Genomic DNA, 16,437 nt, shown 5'->3' on the forward strand with positions numbered 1-16,437 from the left:
GCAAGTTTCCTAGCAGTCAGGGATGAAAATGTCACCCCAAAGCCCAAACTCAAGGACACATGGCCTCATCTGCTCCTCACCCTGACTCTCCAACCCTGTTTCTGCTGGGGGAGTTACCTGGTCTGCAAGTGCCCCCTGAGGCACATTTGCCTTTGAATATAGCCTTTAGCCTTAGTTTGAGCTGCTTAAAGTACTTTTTCTCAACACAATAAAGTACCTGGCAGATAAAGTACAGATGCAGATAAACATCTGTTGACTAACTGACCCCACCTAACAGATTAAGGAAGCATTACCAGCAGGGTCACCCTACCTGGCCAGCAGCAAGGTCAGCCAAGTGAGTCAACAGGGGTCAGTGGCACTGCCAAGGAGAGCAGCTGGGGATGCCTTCTGGGGTGGTCGCAGGGCCTGCTCTTTAGCAGAAAATATCCAGGGGCATCCAAAGAACCAGCGGGGTGGGAGTGGGGTGGGGGGAGGCCAGCTAAAGCAGGCCACTAATCTCTCTTGAAGATTAAATACCACCCTGGCTCTGGAGACCAGAAACCCGCTGGGGGAGGGGGCGGCCCAGGGCAGGGGTGGAGGTGGGGGGTGAGGGAGCTGAAATTGGGGAAAACCGCCAATGATTAACCAGAGCTACTAATTATTAACCAGCTAGACTCTTGGACTTGAGGACCCCATTTCTGGCTTCACCCATCCGCCAGGGTCGAATCCCCAGCGTCCCTAGGCCTCCCTGCACCACCCCCTCCCCCAGAAACTATCTCCAGCCTGGCCTTGCTCTTTATCTTCCAGTGCCCTCCCCGGTGGCTGCTGCTCCTGAACATCAACCCTACTCCCCACCTCAGGAAGGGGTCAGGGAGACACTGGGATGACAGTGATTGAAACTACACTTTGGGCTGGGTCTGGACAACCCAAAGGCAGCCTCCTCCGTCCTTGGGATCCATCTCCTCATTTCCAACCCCAACCCCCACCCCACCCTCTGGAGGGTAGCACTGGGCCTTATCTGTCTCCCTGTTCAGCCTCAGGATTTGGCAAAGGGAGGCCAGAGGAGCAGAGAAATGGAAGGGAGGGGTCTGATGGCTGGAGGGTGGCTAGGAGCCGCAAGCCTGGGGGGCGTGGGGGAAGGGGCTCCAAGCTGAGCCTCCTGGGCTCAGGGCAGGGGCGCTGGGGCTGAATAGGGCAGAGGCATGTTGGGGATCAGGAAAGAGGCTTCTGGGTTACCTTTAGGATAAAGAGAAGCCCAGACTCTCCGGGGGCGAAAGAGTCCTTTAAGCACTGGCCACGGAATCTGTGGCTGAGTATCAGAGCAGCAGAGTGGGTCACCGGGGTCTGGCCTGAGGTCATTTCAGTGTCTGGATGGAGTGATGAGCTGCCTGCAGGGTGGTGGACGACAGCACATGGCTGACAGCAGGGTGCCTCACCCTGCCACATGCCCTGGCTTGCCCTCCTAGTGCCACGACATGCACGGAGCCGCTGCCCCGTGTCACAAAGCACTAATGGGCGATCGGAGAGGCTGCCAGGAGATCACGCCACGTGGGTGTCCCTGCAGTGCACTACCTCCCACGGGGCCCCCCACCCATTCCAACTGGTCTCCACCCGTCCCCATCAGAGCACAGGCTGCTGGAAGAATGAGGGGCTGCTCCCACAGTCTCTAGAGCTAAGAGAAGGCAGGCAGAGAGAGGGTCCTGCTCCTCCACCCCTCCCCGCTGCCCCCTTCCCCCAACTGTCCTCTCCATGCCCTGAATCTGTGCAATATGCTCCCTTTCTCAGGCCTTTCTCTCCCCATCACCAACTTAATTCCTTAATTCCCACTGGAGATAAGCGGATCTTTCACTGCAATTTATTGTTAATCCAAAGGAAAACAGGGTTCGGAAGGGGTGAGTTGGAGGTAGGGAAGCATGAAGGCGGCCAGCCCGCTCTGCCCCTTCCTGGATCCCTGGATGGATGTAGTGGCTGGGGAACCCTAGACCAAAAATCCTGGGTCATTTGGGGCCCCCCACAGCTACTAGGGATCTAGACAACCTGGTTCCATGGAGAGCACCCAAGATGGCCAATGTGGGTCAGACTTGGTCAAAAACACTCAAGGGAGAGAAGAGTGAGAGCTGGAGACCCTCTTTAAGCGCCGAGGAGACATCATGTGCAAGGTCAGATGCGCTCCACACGATCCCAAGGAGGCAGAAACACAATTAGCGGGTGGAAGCTCCAGGCATGCGGATTTCAGCTCTGTGCAAGGAAGAATCTGGGGCAGTCAGAGCTGTGGGGGCTTCCATGTAGGGTGGTGAGTTCCCCGTCACTGGAGGTACTCATGCTGAAGCTGGATGCTCAACCAACCGGTAGGGATGCGGTTGAGGGGTTTTAAGTGAATGGGTGTTACATTATTTGCTCTGCTGCCATCCCCTGCCTGGGGATGACAGCCCAGCTGGGAGGCTCTTCCCAAACCAGGGGATGGGAGGGGAACAGATGGGCTCAGAAGCTTAGCTCGCCTTTAAGGGTGTAGGAGAATGCAGTCCTGGCCCTGTCACGCCTGCTCCTTCAGAGCCAAGCAGGGAAGCCTTAGGAAGTGACAAGTTTACTTGGGCACAAGCCTACAAGGGCCCCAGCTCCTCTCGACATCTCCTAGCCAGGCTGTTGTCCTGCGGGCATTTAGAGATGGCACCCTCAGGTGTCACCTACTGTGTGTGAGGCTGGAGGACAGATAACATCCCACATCGGACTGGAAGCTCCAGGAAGCCAGGGAAGTTATGTTCACTGCTCAGCCCCTGCTCCCTGCTCAGTGCGGGGCCCACAGGAGGCACCAGTGCCCACACTGGTGAGTGCAGGAAGGAGCCGTCTATCCCTCCTGTCCCAACACACCCAGGGCAGTGGGATTCCCACAAGTGCTGGCACCCAGAAGCCTACACATGGGGTTCTTTGGTTGAGGGCATAGAACTCTCACTTCCAGCTACTCTTTAAGAAGGGAGCATGGGACGGCTCCAAAGAGCCACTGGGCATCTTCTGGTGACCATCTGGAGGTGGAGATGATTTTCCAGGAGCCCAGGGGTATAAGTGGGTGATGCACCTGTCCAAGTTGAGAGGTGACAGGACCTCAGCTGAGGGACCCCCAGCCCCAGGGAATGGACCCTCCCCTAGATGTTGGCTCCCTGGGCCAACAGCTGCTGATAATAACCAAGTGGTGTGAAGACTCCCTCCGCATCAGGCACTGTGCTCATCACACACACGCACCATTTACCTCTTCTAAACCTCTCATGATCACGTGCCCGCCTTCCAGTGGAAGGAACCAAAGTTCAGAGAAGACGAGACACAGACATACACACGGGCCCACGTAAGTAATAAGAGACAGAGACCACTTGGCTTCAAAACAAACAGTGCATTCAATTTGCGGGGAAAAAAATAGTCAAGCCAGTTGTTTGTGATCCTATAGACAAAACAATTATCTAAGATTGACCTTCTGCATTCTGTAACTGGCGGCTGGGGGGCAGTGCATACCCTGCCACGGACAGTCATCATCTTTGATTGCCTGCCCCTCCCCCCCCGCCCCTGCCCCCCCCAGTACCCAGCCTCTGCCCCTCCCACCTCTCCCAACTGGGTGAGGGCCCCCCACCTCCGTGGGGGAAAAGATGGCAATCAGAGTCTAATCAGGAGCAGACACACACACACACAGCACAGGACCTCTTGCACACACACAGCACGTGACCTCATGTTCTCTCTCTCTCTCTCTCTCTCTCTCTCTCTCTCTCGTGCGCGCGCACGCACACACACACACACAAACCATAAACCTCTCTCATACACACACAGAGGACATAAAAACACTTGTAAAGAAACACATAAAGCAGCACAAATGATCATTACGGCTTGAGCTGTGTACACAAGTGCCAAGGGGGTAGGAGTGATGGAGTGAGGATGGGAGAGGGGAATCGAGCCATTTCCCGGGCAGGGTGTTTCTGGGCAGAGCAGGGGGTGCTGGTTCCCAGGCAAACTGCCTGTTGGCCCCTGTTCCAGGCTCCCTGGAGGGAAGGGGGAGCCACAGAGACTCTTCCCAGTTACTGCCACCACCACTGCCGCAGTGCCAAGAGGTGGGTGCTAGGGATGCTGCAGGCTCCCTCCTCCCCCTGTCCCCCCACCCCCAGTACAGACAGGAAGGCCCATCATCTGACTCCTGGCAGGTGATTCAGATTGGAGAGGGTGCTGGGTGTTCAGGAGCAGGCACAGGGAGCAAGGACTGTCGCTTAAGTTCCCCAAAGGCCCATCCATCAATCGAGCGGAGATAATCAGAGTGCTCAGCCGGCCCAGGACACTGATTACTCTCTGGGCACCATAAACACAGGGAATAAATCTGGGAAGGGGCCGGGTAGGAGGATGTCTCCGTAGCAGGGCTGGCCACCCTGCCTGGGAAGGGAGAGGAGGCCCATCCATCATTCTGAGAGATGTAGCTATCTAGGCCAATGAGATGAGGACAGTTCGGGGGGCGGGGGAGGTGGGCAATCATAATAAAATAATCCAGTGCAGTGTGGCTGTTCTGCTCTGATCTTATTTACACTCGGGAGAAGCCTGTCCCTGCCTCTGCTCCAATTTTTACCCAGGAGCCACTGCAGAAAGCTTCTGCCATTGACTCAAAACTCTTGCAGGGCGCTTGACCCAAGGGGCAGGAAAGTGGCTTGGCCCAAGAGCGCGGGTGGGCATCTGTAGGCTCTAGGCGACAGGGGACCCTTTGTGCACTCCTTAGGTTTGCACGGGGGGTCACATGGGTCTTAAGTCCTCCATTCTACTATTGCTTCCGAGCACTTCCTGGGCGCGGGGCAGACTCCAGCCCCAGGAACCAATCACAGAGTTTGGCCTGTGTCTGGGCCGCAGAGGCTCCGCCGTAATTCAAGCTAACGGAGCATGGATAATCTAGAACAGCAGAGGGTCTAGGAGGAATTTCTCTTTGGCGTCGAAACATATCAGATGACTGTTTTGCAGCCCAGTTACCTTCCTAATTAAGCAAGTTTGTGAGGCCCGAGCCCGCGTGGTGACCTGCAGGGTCAGGGTGTGCTGAGTGGAGCATCAGCCCTGGGTCACCGTCGAGAGGACAATCCGCATGTGGGCCATCTGGAGGTCACTTAGTCCTCAGCCACAACACTGGAAAGTGTTTTTGATCTTTCTGCTCCCATGACCTTCTTCCCTGGGATAGTTCTTTACCCCTGCTGCAAGGCTGCGTGGCTGTGTGGCTGGCACGCCTCTGTCCCCAGCTCCCTGTTCTGAACCTGCCTGGGGCAGAGGAAGCACCAGCCCTTTCATCCCAGGGGATCAAAGAAGCCAGTACAGGTGAACACCCTATATCCTCCTCATCTCCCCAGATAAGGGCCCCTCCCTTGCCATCTTTTGGGATCTCCGGGTGTGGGCAAGAGAGACCAGAACCTTCCAGAAGCTGAGGATGGACCCTGGCAAAGGATCAAGCTTGCTGAGCTCTGGACCTGCCCAGGACCCAGGGGCAGCCTAGGAATGCCTGCTGGGGGTAGTTCCAGGCGGCTTTCTTGGGAGAAGCTATTACACCTGGCCCTAGTCTCACGGTGAACCAAGGGAGGAGGCCCCCACATGGCACCAGTGATCCCCCAAAGCTCAGGGGATGAAAGAATGATGATATCGAGACATTTCTCGCCAAGATAGCCACATCAATACTCCCAAGACGAAACAGTGACTGCAGTGGGATCCACCAGGAGTGCAATGATTGCACTTCCAGTACCTGGAAGGATATAGTGGAAAGGACCACTGAGACTCTGATGATAAGCTCTAAGAACTCCCCACACGCTCCAGAGGTGCACCAGGTTACCCCACACCATCAAAGGGAGCAGGAGTATGTGATATATGCAGGGTGGTGGGCATTCTGGATGCAAAGTCCTATGCTTTATTTTTTTTTTTAAGATTTTATCTATTTATTCATGAGAGACACAGAGAGAGAGGCAGAGACACAGGCAAAGGGAGAAGCAGGCTCCCTGTGGGGAGCCCAACATGGGGGTTCAATCCTAGGACCCTGGGATCATGACCTGAGCCGAAGGCTGACGCTCAACCACTGAGCCACCCAGGTGCCCAGCAAGGTCCTATGTTAATCCACGCTTGGTAAGCTGTCTGTCTCCATCGCCTGTCCACCCAGGAGAGAGGCTGCTTAGCTAAGTGGGATGATTATGGACACTGGGCCCGACTTCCTGGCTCTGCCACTTACTAACCATGTGACTACCGGCAGGTTACCTAACCTCTGCAGGGCCTCATCTTTCCACGTATAAAAAAAAGGGAGACTAAGAGTTATTATGAAAATTAAATAAGTTATTACAATGTAAGATGTTTACAACAGTGTCTGGCACCCAAGAGCTCTCAATAAAAGTTTGTTATTACTATCATTGTCATCAACTGTCCAAACAACCAACCATGTATTCAGTTGGCATGTACTAGCAGCCCATGACATGGCTAACCCTATACTAGGCCCCGGGGACACTGAGATCCATCAGTAACAGACCCTGTCCCTCTGGAGATCTCGGTCTCAGGGAGAAGATAAATCCCAGGCCCAAATAACCATATAGCAAGATGAAGAGTGGTTAGTGCCAAGGGGTGGCACGGATGAAGTGTGAGGGGGCTTTGAGATGGGAGAGGTTATCCCCAGCTGGGGGTGGTGGTGGTGGGAGTGAGTCAGGAGGCTTCATGCAGAAGTGGCTCTCACCTCAGTATGTATGTACTTATTTATTTAGATTGATTGGATTGATTAGATTTATTTAGATTTTTAAAAAAGATTTACTTATTTATTCATGAGAGACACACAGAGAGAGGCAGAGACACAGGCAGAGGGAGAAGCAGGCTCCATGCAGGAAGCCCGATTTGGGACTCGATTCCAGATCCTGGGATCACGCCCTGAGCTAAAGGCAGATGCTCAAATGCTGAGCCACCCAGGCATCCCAAGACTGATTTATTTATTGAGAGAGAGAGAGAGAGAGAGAGAGTGAGCAAGAGAGAGCACGAGTGAGGGAGAGGGAGAAGTGGAGCCCTCTGCTCCCCATGCTAAGCAGGGAGCCCAATGCAGGGCTGGATCCCAGAACCCTGAGATCATGACCTGAGCCCCAGGCAGATGCCCAACCAACTGAGCCACCCAGGCATCCCTCACTTCCAGTATTTAGATATAGGAAGTATGCAGAACTTTGGGGGAGAATGCTGGCATTTGCAAAGGCATTGAGATGGGAAAACATGGGGCATAAATACAGGTGTGCGGCTGGGCAGGCCTGGCATGCGGGGGACCGCAGTGAGATGAGCCAGGCAGCGGGCAGCCATCAGGTGCTCCTGGGCCTGTGAGTGTCTTTCTCACATGGACTTTAGGCACATCCATCCAAGAAGCCATGTGGGCAGATGGGAGCCAGAGAGCTGCGAGTCAGGGGCTGCTGCCATGGTCCTAGGAGCAAGGGCGTTGCAAGCAGCCCCTCCCGAGGTGGGGCCCACAATCAAGTGGTGGCAAGGCTGGCTTGGCTCTGAGCACCTTCTCTAACCTCCTTTGTCCTGGCAGCTGCCAGCATTTGCCCACAAGCCACCAGGACTGAGGGAGGGGGTGCTTGGGGCACTGCTCAGGGCCCAGAAAATGGAGCATGTAGAGGCGGCCCAGCCAATCCCTCTTGGGGTGTGCACTCCAGACCAGCTGTAGACCAGGGTCTTACCGGGGAGCTCCAGGAGTCTGTGCAGGTCTCCAATCCCTTTCCTCCCGAGCAAGGCTGCCTCGCATCGGCCCAAACAGATCGGCCCTCCCATCTCCCCTGACTCATCTGGTGGGCACACTAGCTCATGTGCCAAGCGTGGGCTGGGCTGTGTGACCTTCCATGGGAGCACACAAGTGAGCTCGTGTGCCCTTAGAATCAATTATTTAGGCCTGTTGCTCACTTTCCTCCCCAAGACTGAGGTACTGAGAAGGGGCGAGCTTTCCTTTGCTCTGGTCTTGTTTTTCCTGGTGACATCCACTGAGCCCTGGTGGTATTCTGGTGACCAGCGTATGCAGGATGGTGGGGGAAGAGAGATCAAGATAAAGCAGGAGGGGAAGGTGCAGGCAGAGAGGAGACTGGCTGTCAACCAACAGGCACCAGAATCTGCTAAGCAAGAAATAATCCCATCTTTGGTTGGAAGAGCCCCAAGATGGCGCCCTTGGCAGTCCATCACAGAGACTGTGGGCAAGTTACTCCACCTTGGCAGGATGTGAGACCAGCAAGCCCCTGCTAAGGCTGTCAGCTGGCACAAGGGCATCGTTAGGGGCTGAAAAAGGTTTCTACCATGAGGTCCCCAGGTCACTACCCCTACCTTCCAGGCAGAAAGATGGGCCAGGATTCAGGCCAGGGTGGCTGTGAGGAGTCCAGACTCCGCTACTAGGATGTGTCTCTCAGACCTAGGGATAAGAGAGGGCTGCTGTCCCCCAAAGTCCCTCTTCCCCAGAATGCTGGTTCGCTGAGCTTCTTGGCCAGCTCCTGCCAGACAAAGCAGACTCCCATGAAGAGCCCTGGAGGGAGCTGTGTCCTTCTCCCCTTCAGGCAGGGGATAGAACTGGGGGTTCAAGTGGGCGGGAAGGAGTGTTTCCAGCCAGCTTTGAGGAAGGGAGCACACTTTCGAGGCGGGACTCCATTTAAGCCCAGAGATGCAACTCAAACTCCCAATGGGACATTCTTGTGCCCATGGCCATTGGCCTGTTTAGCTTCCTGGGCCACGCCTGCAGCTGTGTCCCAGTGGAGCTACCAGCCAGCGGAACTAATGTCCTCTAATGAGATCCGGGCCAGAGTGGCCGGGCGGGTTTTATTGTCTGTGGCTTGGTAATGAGACTCCTCATAAACTGGGAATGAAATTGGGGTCTGCGCAGACCAGAGCCGGGTGGGAAGTGGCCCAGGAGAGGGAGTCAGCTCTGCCTGCCAAATCTCTGCCTCCCTTCCCCCTCTGTGGCCCAGTCTAGTCCACGAGCTCTCTCTGTGACTGCCTGGGCCCTGGGGCTCCGTGCTCAGCCCTCAGGGCCCTGCCCATGAGTAGGGCCAGATCTCCAGCGGGTGATGCTCCAGGTTCCAGAAGGACATCCTTTCCCCTGTCCCCCTCCCTCCCACAGCTGGGCGTCCTGTACTGTGGTGCGAACCTGGGCTGCTCCATGGTCAGCTCTGGCTGGGCCACCCTCCGACCTACGTCCTCAACTTATCCCTCGCTTCCCCAGGGAGCTCCAGCTTGTTGTAGGGGGAGAGTGGTGGTAGTTGGCAAAGTGAAGGACCATCTCACTGGACACATTTTATCCCGTGGCCTGGCTCAACCTCTGCTGTACGTGTCCATCTCAGCCTGTTTCATCTCCCTCATGGACAGGATTTGGAGTCAGAAGACCTGGCACCTGACGTGGCCACACTAGCTTGAGGTGGTCAGCAAATTACTAAGCTGACTCACTTCCCTCCTCTGTAAAAGGACCAGGAATACCATTCACATGGGGTTACTGGGAGGATCGGCTGGAACCATGAGCTGTCAAAAGTGCCACAGACATTTTTATTATTAGTGGCAAAAGGATCCCATCTGCAGCAGGAGAAACTGGAAGAGGGTTTTCTGGCAGCGAGAAGGGGGTGACGCCAGGAGGGATTCTCGATCTGGCTGTGCCATCCTGCCAGATGAGTGGACTGCTGGAGAGAGGGTCCCGTTGCCCACCCTTCTCCCAAATGTGGAATTCTGAAGGGAAGCAGGGGCTGAGTCCCAGGCCCTTCCTGCCAGCCCCGGCTTCTACCACAGCCAGAGCTCCAGATGGGCAACAGAGCCCAGCTGGGCCACAGCCAGGGAGTGAGGCGGGTGCCCAGGAGAGCCCCTGGTGACACGCTGCAGAACAAAGGCCACACAGCACCTGCTGCTCGAGAGTACGCGACCACCAGGGTCATTTTCCTGCAGGTGCCTGGAACGCACCAGGCCACTTGAGCCCCTGGGATGCTGCGGCCTCCTCCACCATTTCCAGGTGGAGGCAGGAGCTCATGGAGCAGCTCCTGGTTGGCTCCAAGGGCAGTGAGGTCAGCACCGGGCAGGCAGCTGAGTGGCACTTTCTTGAGGGAGTACAAAGGTGGCACTGCCCAGTTGGCAGAGGCAGAGGGGGCCAGGATCACTCAGAGGAAAGGCATAGAGCATAGGAGGAGCTATCACCACACTGCCCATTTATCACATGCCTGGCAATGTGCTCAGCACTTTTCATACATTACGGTCAATCTGATCTTTACAACCTCCTTTGAAATCTGTATTAACAGAAACCCATTTTACAGATCAGAAAAACTGAGGCTTACGAAGTAAACTTAACCAAGTCTGCTCAGCTAGCAATTCGTAGAGCTGGGAGTCAAACCCAGTCCACCTGGTTGTGCTCTGCTGTCTCACTTTGTTGGGCGGCCAAGACGAGGTACTCTCCAGGCTGCAGGGAAAGGAACCAAGCTGTCTGCCATTCTCTCTTGACTAGGGCCTGGGTCCACTGCTGCTGCCCTGCCCTAGAGACCATAAAAGCACAGATCCCATGAGCAACTGAGAATACATACCAATGACCCCCCCACCCCCTCCCCACCCCTCGCCCCAAGGATAAACCTTGGGATTATCCATTGGCCTAAGGAGCCTATAGCCTGTTGTCAGGAAGACTTTCTTTGTGTCCTTGCTGGGTGTCTCCTGTTGCACTAAGTTCACCCCTCCTGGTGGAATGGGTCAGGGTTTGGATATTAGGCTTCACCTGTCTTCTTCCCATCTCTTCTCTCTCCCCATCTCCCAAATCAGCACAATGGAATCCAGAGCTTCAAGGGTTAACTGGTCTAAAGGGTGTTATCTCCAACTCAGGGCATTCCCTCTGCAAGGTGATCCCTGCTCAGATCTTAAGTTACCTCTTGTCCCAGCCAGCACATCTGCTGCTGGCTCTGCAGACCTGGTCTCTATGCAGACCTGGTCTCTATGGAGAGGGGCGGGCTTTGTGGGGAGAAATAACAACCAGCCATCCTGGGGCACAGGGTCTTGGGCTCTTCCACGCCCCTCATTCCCTCTTCCTCTCCCACCACGGGGGCTCCTGAGTTCTGCCGCACAAGCCAGGGTGTTTCCAGGCACATGTATGTTGCTGACCCGGACACACATAAGGTTCTACAGGCCTATTTATGGGGGACCAAAAATCCACGCTCATGTCCCTTATTAAATGCCTGGAATGTGCCCACCTTTCCCCCTAGATGATGGCCTTTCCCCCAAGTACTCATACGGGAAACAAAGATGCCAAATCAGTAGTTGAAAGCCTATCTCCCGGGGCCCCTCCCAGCCTTGCAGGGATCTTGAGAAGCCTTGGGGCAAGCCAGGCCCCAGTTAGCACCAGGTCCCAGATGCTCTCTGCCAGGGGGACAAGAGAGCAAAGTCTCTCCAGGTGAGCATCTCCCTGTGAGAGTGTGGAGACCCAGTCTAAAGCCAAGGACAGAATAGGAAAAGCAACCAGTGTATAGGCTGCCCCCCCTCCCCCAAAAGGACCCAACAGCCCATCTTGGAAGGAACTGGCCGAGGGTAAATCCTAGGTCTCTTCCCCAAATCACCTCTCAGACACTCTGACATCCACACAGGTATTACCAAGGCTCAGAGCTACTCCTCACAAAATCCTAGTTGGAAAGACGTCAGGAATCAGTTATATGAAAATATACACCTGATATATATTTATGGTCCCAGTCCCGTGCTGACCCCACATAGCAGTGCACAACCCCTGCTTGCCCTCATGCCCATGGGTCTGCAGGGGCACGAGGAACTGTAGATAACCAACAGAAGCGCACAAAGCCTTGCACATGTGTGTGCGTGTGTACCCACTCGACACTGATGGCGAGACAATATGCAGACTGTCAGAAACGTTATAGCCTAAGTCCCACAGCTAGCTAGTGTCCATTCCAGCCTGGCACACTGGCTAACATTCAAAGTTCAAAACAAACAAAACGACACCACACAGCATCAGTAAAACAGGGGAATATACAGGCACCCTCTCTTGTCTCTCCCCCGGGTAGGGAGCCATTCAAGTCACCGGGTTAACCAGGAAAGATACAATCAGGAAAATCGAAGGTATATTCACACCTCCCTTGGGTGTTTTCTGTTTGTGCCGAACAATGAACATTAGTCAGCTGCTAAACAATGGCAGTATCATAGACAGCGGCTGGGGCAGACCCACTGCCCGTACCCCACCGCTCTGCGCCGGGCCTGCTGGCTCGGATGTCAGCACTAGGGTTCTGCTGGCTGGTGTGACCATCCTGGCAGCATTCAACTGGGTCCTGGGTCAGGAAGTGGCCAACGAGGTGGATCCATTGTGCAAAACTAAGTGGCTTGAAGGGAACGGATGATGGTCTCGGCCAGCATCGGGCAACAAGGGGCCACCCGGCCCCCTGAGCCACAGATACTCAGGCTCAGGGATGCTTTATAGGCTGCTCGGCTGGGGCTGCTGGGCCCAGGCTCTGCAATATCTTCTCCCCTCCAGCTGACTATTAGGCTTCGAATCTGATTCTGAGACACTCTCCATAGCGCAGCCTCCAAAACGGGCACTGAGATTGCTGTTCACACATGCTGTAATCCCCAGGCCAGCAGAATTGGTTCTGCCATAATGTCCTGCCCAGCAAGCCTGAGCACATCACTGTCTGAGAAATGCAGAGAGGGAAAGAGCCGAGCAGCTCTGACACTCCGAGTTTCGAAGGAAACCACCTTCTGCGAGCTCTGTACAGACTGCAGAGAAGGGGTGTGCTGTGGCCCGACAGGTATTCTGAGGGTGTGCGCGACACCTGGGGTGTGTGTTCTCTTTCCAGACAAAAGGTTTGGGGAAGCCAATTAGGGAGGGTGTGGTGTAGGTGGGACACCAGTTCTGTGCACCTGCTTCTAAGGCAGGTTCCCTGCCTCCTCCCCAGGGCTCCTCCTGGCCCTCTTTAGGGCGCGGTCCCCAGGCCCCACTGGCCCTCTCCTCTGGGGTGACCTGTAGGAACCACAGACTGTTATCTCAGAAGCTTGTGGGGCTTCACCATCCAGCCTGGTAAAGTCTGTGTTGTAAAAACACACTTCTGTGTTTACACGTCAATAGCCAGATTGGGAGGCTTTTTTTCTTTTTAGTCAGGGGGCTATCACACACACTGGGGATTGCCCCCACCTGCTTCCCCCAGAGAGGTCCTCTGCTCACTGGTCCATGCTCCCTGACCCGGCCTAGGAGAACGCAGAAAAGAGCATCAGGCTGGCAAGTCCCCAGAGAGGAGCAGCAGTGAGCACTCAGGAGCTGGTGGGTGGTGGAAAGCCGGGTGCGGGCAGGCAACTTCTGGGCCTACCAACCTCCATCCAAGTGTCATATGGGCACCACCTCACCCACCTGCCTCCCTCTCCAGGGGCACCAGGGGAAGAGGCACAGGGTACAGGAGCCTGGTGAGTCAGGGAACTCTGGCTGCCCCTGATGCCAGCCAGCCATAACAATGACAGTCAATCGAGGAGCGCTCATTAAGTGCCTGAGCTGTGGTTCTTGGTCTGCATCCCATCTCCTCAATCCGGATTTTTGGTGGCAGGAGTGTCTACACTTGAGCCAGGTGAGAGTGCCATTTCTCCCTGACTCCACTTCCTGAGTAGGGTGGAGCAGAGCAGACTTCCAGCCCCCCCCCCAAAGGAATTAACCACTATGTATCACAAAACTGGGGGAAGAGAATAACAAAAGGAGGGGAGGATGGGGGTGAGTGCATTCTTTTCCCCCCAAACCTTCCCACTCTGTTCGACCAGAATTAAGTTAACCCCTGGTGTGCCACCAACTAGAGCTTCCCTAAAGCTCTCCTTTTTCCTAGAATCCTGGTGTGGACACTGTGCAATTAAGGGTTCCCAGAAGCCCAATCCCCCAGTGGTCAGAGGAGTCCTAGCTAGGGCCTGAGCTCCCGCTGGCTTCCCAGGAGGTCCAGCGTGCAAGGAAGACCTCTCGCTCACCATGACCACCCTGGCCAGGGAGGGACTCAGTCAGGCCCCTTGAAGTGCTCCCTGTATGCCCCCTCACCCCCACCTAGCAGGACAGGACCCCACAGGCTGTAGGGGTGGGGGCACCGCTGTGCCAGCTTCCACAAAGTGCTTTCGATGCCATCGGCCACTCAGTGAGATCTGTGGAGCCCTGGCAGCGAGCTGCTGGCAGAAGGGGTATAGAATCGAATGGGGCCAGGTTCGTACCTTCCAGGGGTGCACCCCAGCCCTACAACTGGGCAGCCAGGCTGGCCCCTGGGTAGCACACTAGCCCGGCGGAGTCTGCAGCATCGCAAGCATCTCCAACCCGCGGCTGCCAGCGGCGCTGGAGATCCGATATTCTTGCCCCACTGGGAGCTGGTCTCTCTGTACTCCGGCCCCTAATTCGGCCACCCTAAGGCCAGACCACGTGCTCCAGCCAACCCCCTCCCTCCCCCTAAAAGCCCCATCTAGCCCGGGCGGGAGACCGGCTCAGGTTTCTTCCCAGAGGGCTGGAGGACCCCCACCCCCACCGGTCACCAGCCGCCGAGGGAGCAGGGCAGCTTCCCCGCCGACACAAAGGGTTAAAGCCAGGCGAGGAGACTCGGTCGGATTTGCCTCCTAAACGCATTTTCCAGTTCATTCCCCAGCACAATACGCCGGGGCCGGTCCCAGCCTCCGCCCCCACCCCACCCGTCAGATGGGCCACCGCGGGCCACCCCAGGGTCGGGCGTCGGGTTAACCCCTCGGCCGCCGGCACCTCGAGGAAGGACACGCGGGGCACCCTCGGGAAAGTGGGTCACGCAGCCACCTGGCTGGCACCAAGCGCCGGCGCCTCCTCCGGGGGGGCCCCGCGCCGGGAGCGGAGTTCCGAGGCGAGGTGCAGCCCGCGCAGGGCGGGGGGGGGGGGCAGCCCGCGCCGCCCGGCCTCACCACTCACCCCCCCCGGGACAGCGACCGCAGGTGAGCGAGGAGCTGCCTCTGACGCAGGAGCCGGCTCCCGGCGGCCGCGTGGGGCTGCGTGGGGCGCGCGGGGGCCGAGCGCGCGAAGCCGTCTGGCAAGGGGGCGGGGGCCGGAGCCGAAGCCCCCCAGCCGTGCCGGGTCCCCGCCCGCCGGCCCGAGACCGACGCCCCCCCCCCCCAGGGCTGCTGTCTCCCACCCCGGGGCCGCGACTGCCGTGGTCATTTTGCATTTATGTAACACGCGGTGTTTCCAAACTGCTCCCCGGGCTGAGGGCCGGTCATTAAATAAACAGAACGCGATCACATATTATTATCTTTGTGAAAAACTGAGCGCACAAAGTGCTTTCTGGCTACACAGAGACGTGCATCCGCCTGCTTCCCTGCAGCGCAGGCTGTTGGGCTTCTTTCTCCCCCTTTCTCCGCCGAGCCACCCGCGCCCCCTTGCCTAAGCCGTGACCCAACTTTTCTGGCTCCTTCCTCCGCCCGTCACCCAGCCGTGCCCGCCTTCCAGCTCCCGGCCCCGGGAAGGCATCGGATGCGGGGGGGGGGGGGGTGCGGGAGGCGGGTCGCGCTTACCTGGGAGGAAGAACGCGGTCAGGCCGAGAGCGAGTCCCCACCAGCGTCCGGCGGCGCCCGCAAGCCCCGTGCGAGCCATCGGGGGCCGGGGGTCCGGCGAGCGGGGCGGCGAGGACGGCGCTCCCCGCGCTCCACAAACCAGCCCGGAAGACGGAGGCCGATCGCCGGCGGCCGGCGGGCGCTGCGAGGATCCAGGTCAGCCGCAGCCGTCGGCCGGGCCGGGGCGGGGCGGGGCGGGGCGGGGCGGGTGGGCGCGAGCGGCGCGGCCGCAGTCCGGGCCCCGGGCCGCCGGCGGCTCAGAGGCTCGGAGGATGCCCGCCGCAAGTGGCTCGAGTCATGCCCCTTCTCCTCCTCCGCTCTCCTCCCCGCGCCGGTCCCCGCCCTCTTCTTCCACGCAGAGCCGGGCTGGGGAGAGGGACCCACCCCCGGCGCGCCCGGCTGCCCGGTGCCCGGCGCCCGGCTGCGCGGCGCGGGCTCCCGGCTCCCGGCCCCCGGCGCGCTCACACCCTCCCGCTCGGCCCCAGGTCTCCGGCGTCCATGGCCGGCGGCCCTCGGCGGCGGGCGGCGGGCGGCGGGCGGCGGGCGGCGGGCTCGCGGCCCAGGCGGCGGGAGGGCGGGCGCGCGGTCGGCGGCTCAGGCGGTGCGGCTCCGCGCGGAGGGCGAGCCCGGGGCGCCGCGCACCCCCACCCGCCCGCCTCCCGCCTCCCGCCTCCCCGCGCCGCCGCCGCCGCCGCTCGCGCTGCCGGGCCCCGCGCCCCGCGACCCGCGCCCCGCGACGCTGTGGAGCTGCCCGGGCGCCCAGCCGCGCCGCGCTCGCCGCTCTCGCTCTTTCTCTCACTCGCCGAGCGCCAGCCTCTCCGCCGCTCTCCCGTGATGTCAGACCGAGGGGAGGGGTTAGCGTTAACCCTCCGGCCTCCGACGCGCCGCCCGCGCCCCGCCGCCGCCTCCCCCCGCGGCCCGCCCGGACGCGCG

At 58.1% G+C, this 16,437-nt stretch overlaps 1 protein-coding gene across 1 annotated transcript in view; it reads right to left on the minus strand.

The window, feature by feature from the left end:
* The window catches only part of NECTIN1 (nectin cell adhesion molecule 1), a 64,888-nt gene extending 48,876 nt beyond the window's left edge, over window positions 1-16,012 (minus strand). The window contains exon 1 of the mRNA XM_055304913.1: window positions 15,466-16,012. Coding sequence (XP_055160888.1) covers window positions 15,466-15,544 — 79 coding nt within the window. The 5' untranslated portion in view covers window positions 15,545-16,012. The remainder of the gene's footprint in view (window positions 1-15,465) is intronic.
* Between the last annotated feature and the right edge of the window lie 425 nt (window positions 16,013-16,437).

The sequence above is a fragment of the Nyctereutes procyonoides genome, unplaced genomic scaffold (genome assembly GCF_905146905.1).
Source record: "Nyctereutes procyonoides isolate TBG_1078 unplaced genomic scaffold, NYPRO_anot_genome, whole genome shotgun sequence".
Classification (NCBI taxonomy): domain Eukaryota; kingdom Metazoa; phylum Chordata; class Mammalia; order Carnivora; family Canidae; genus Nyctereutes; species Nyctereutes procyonoides.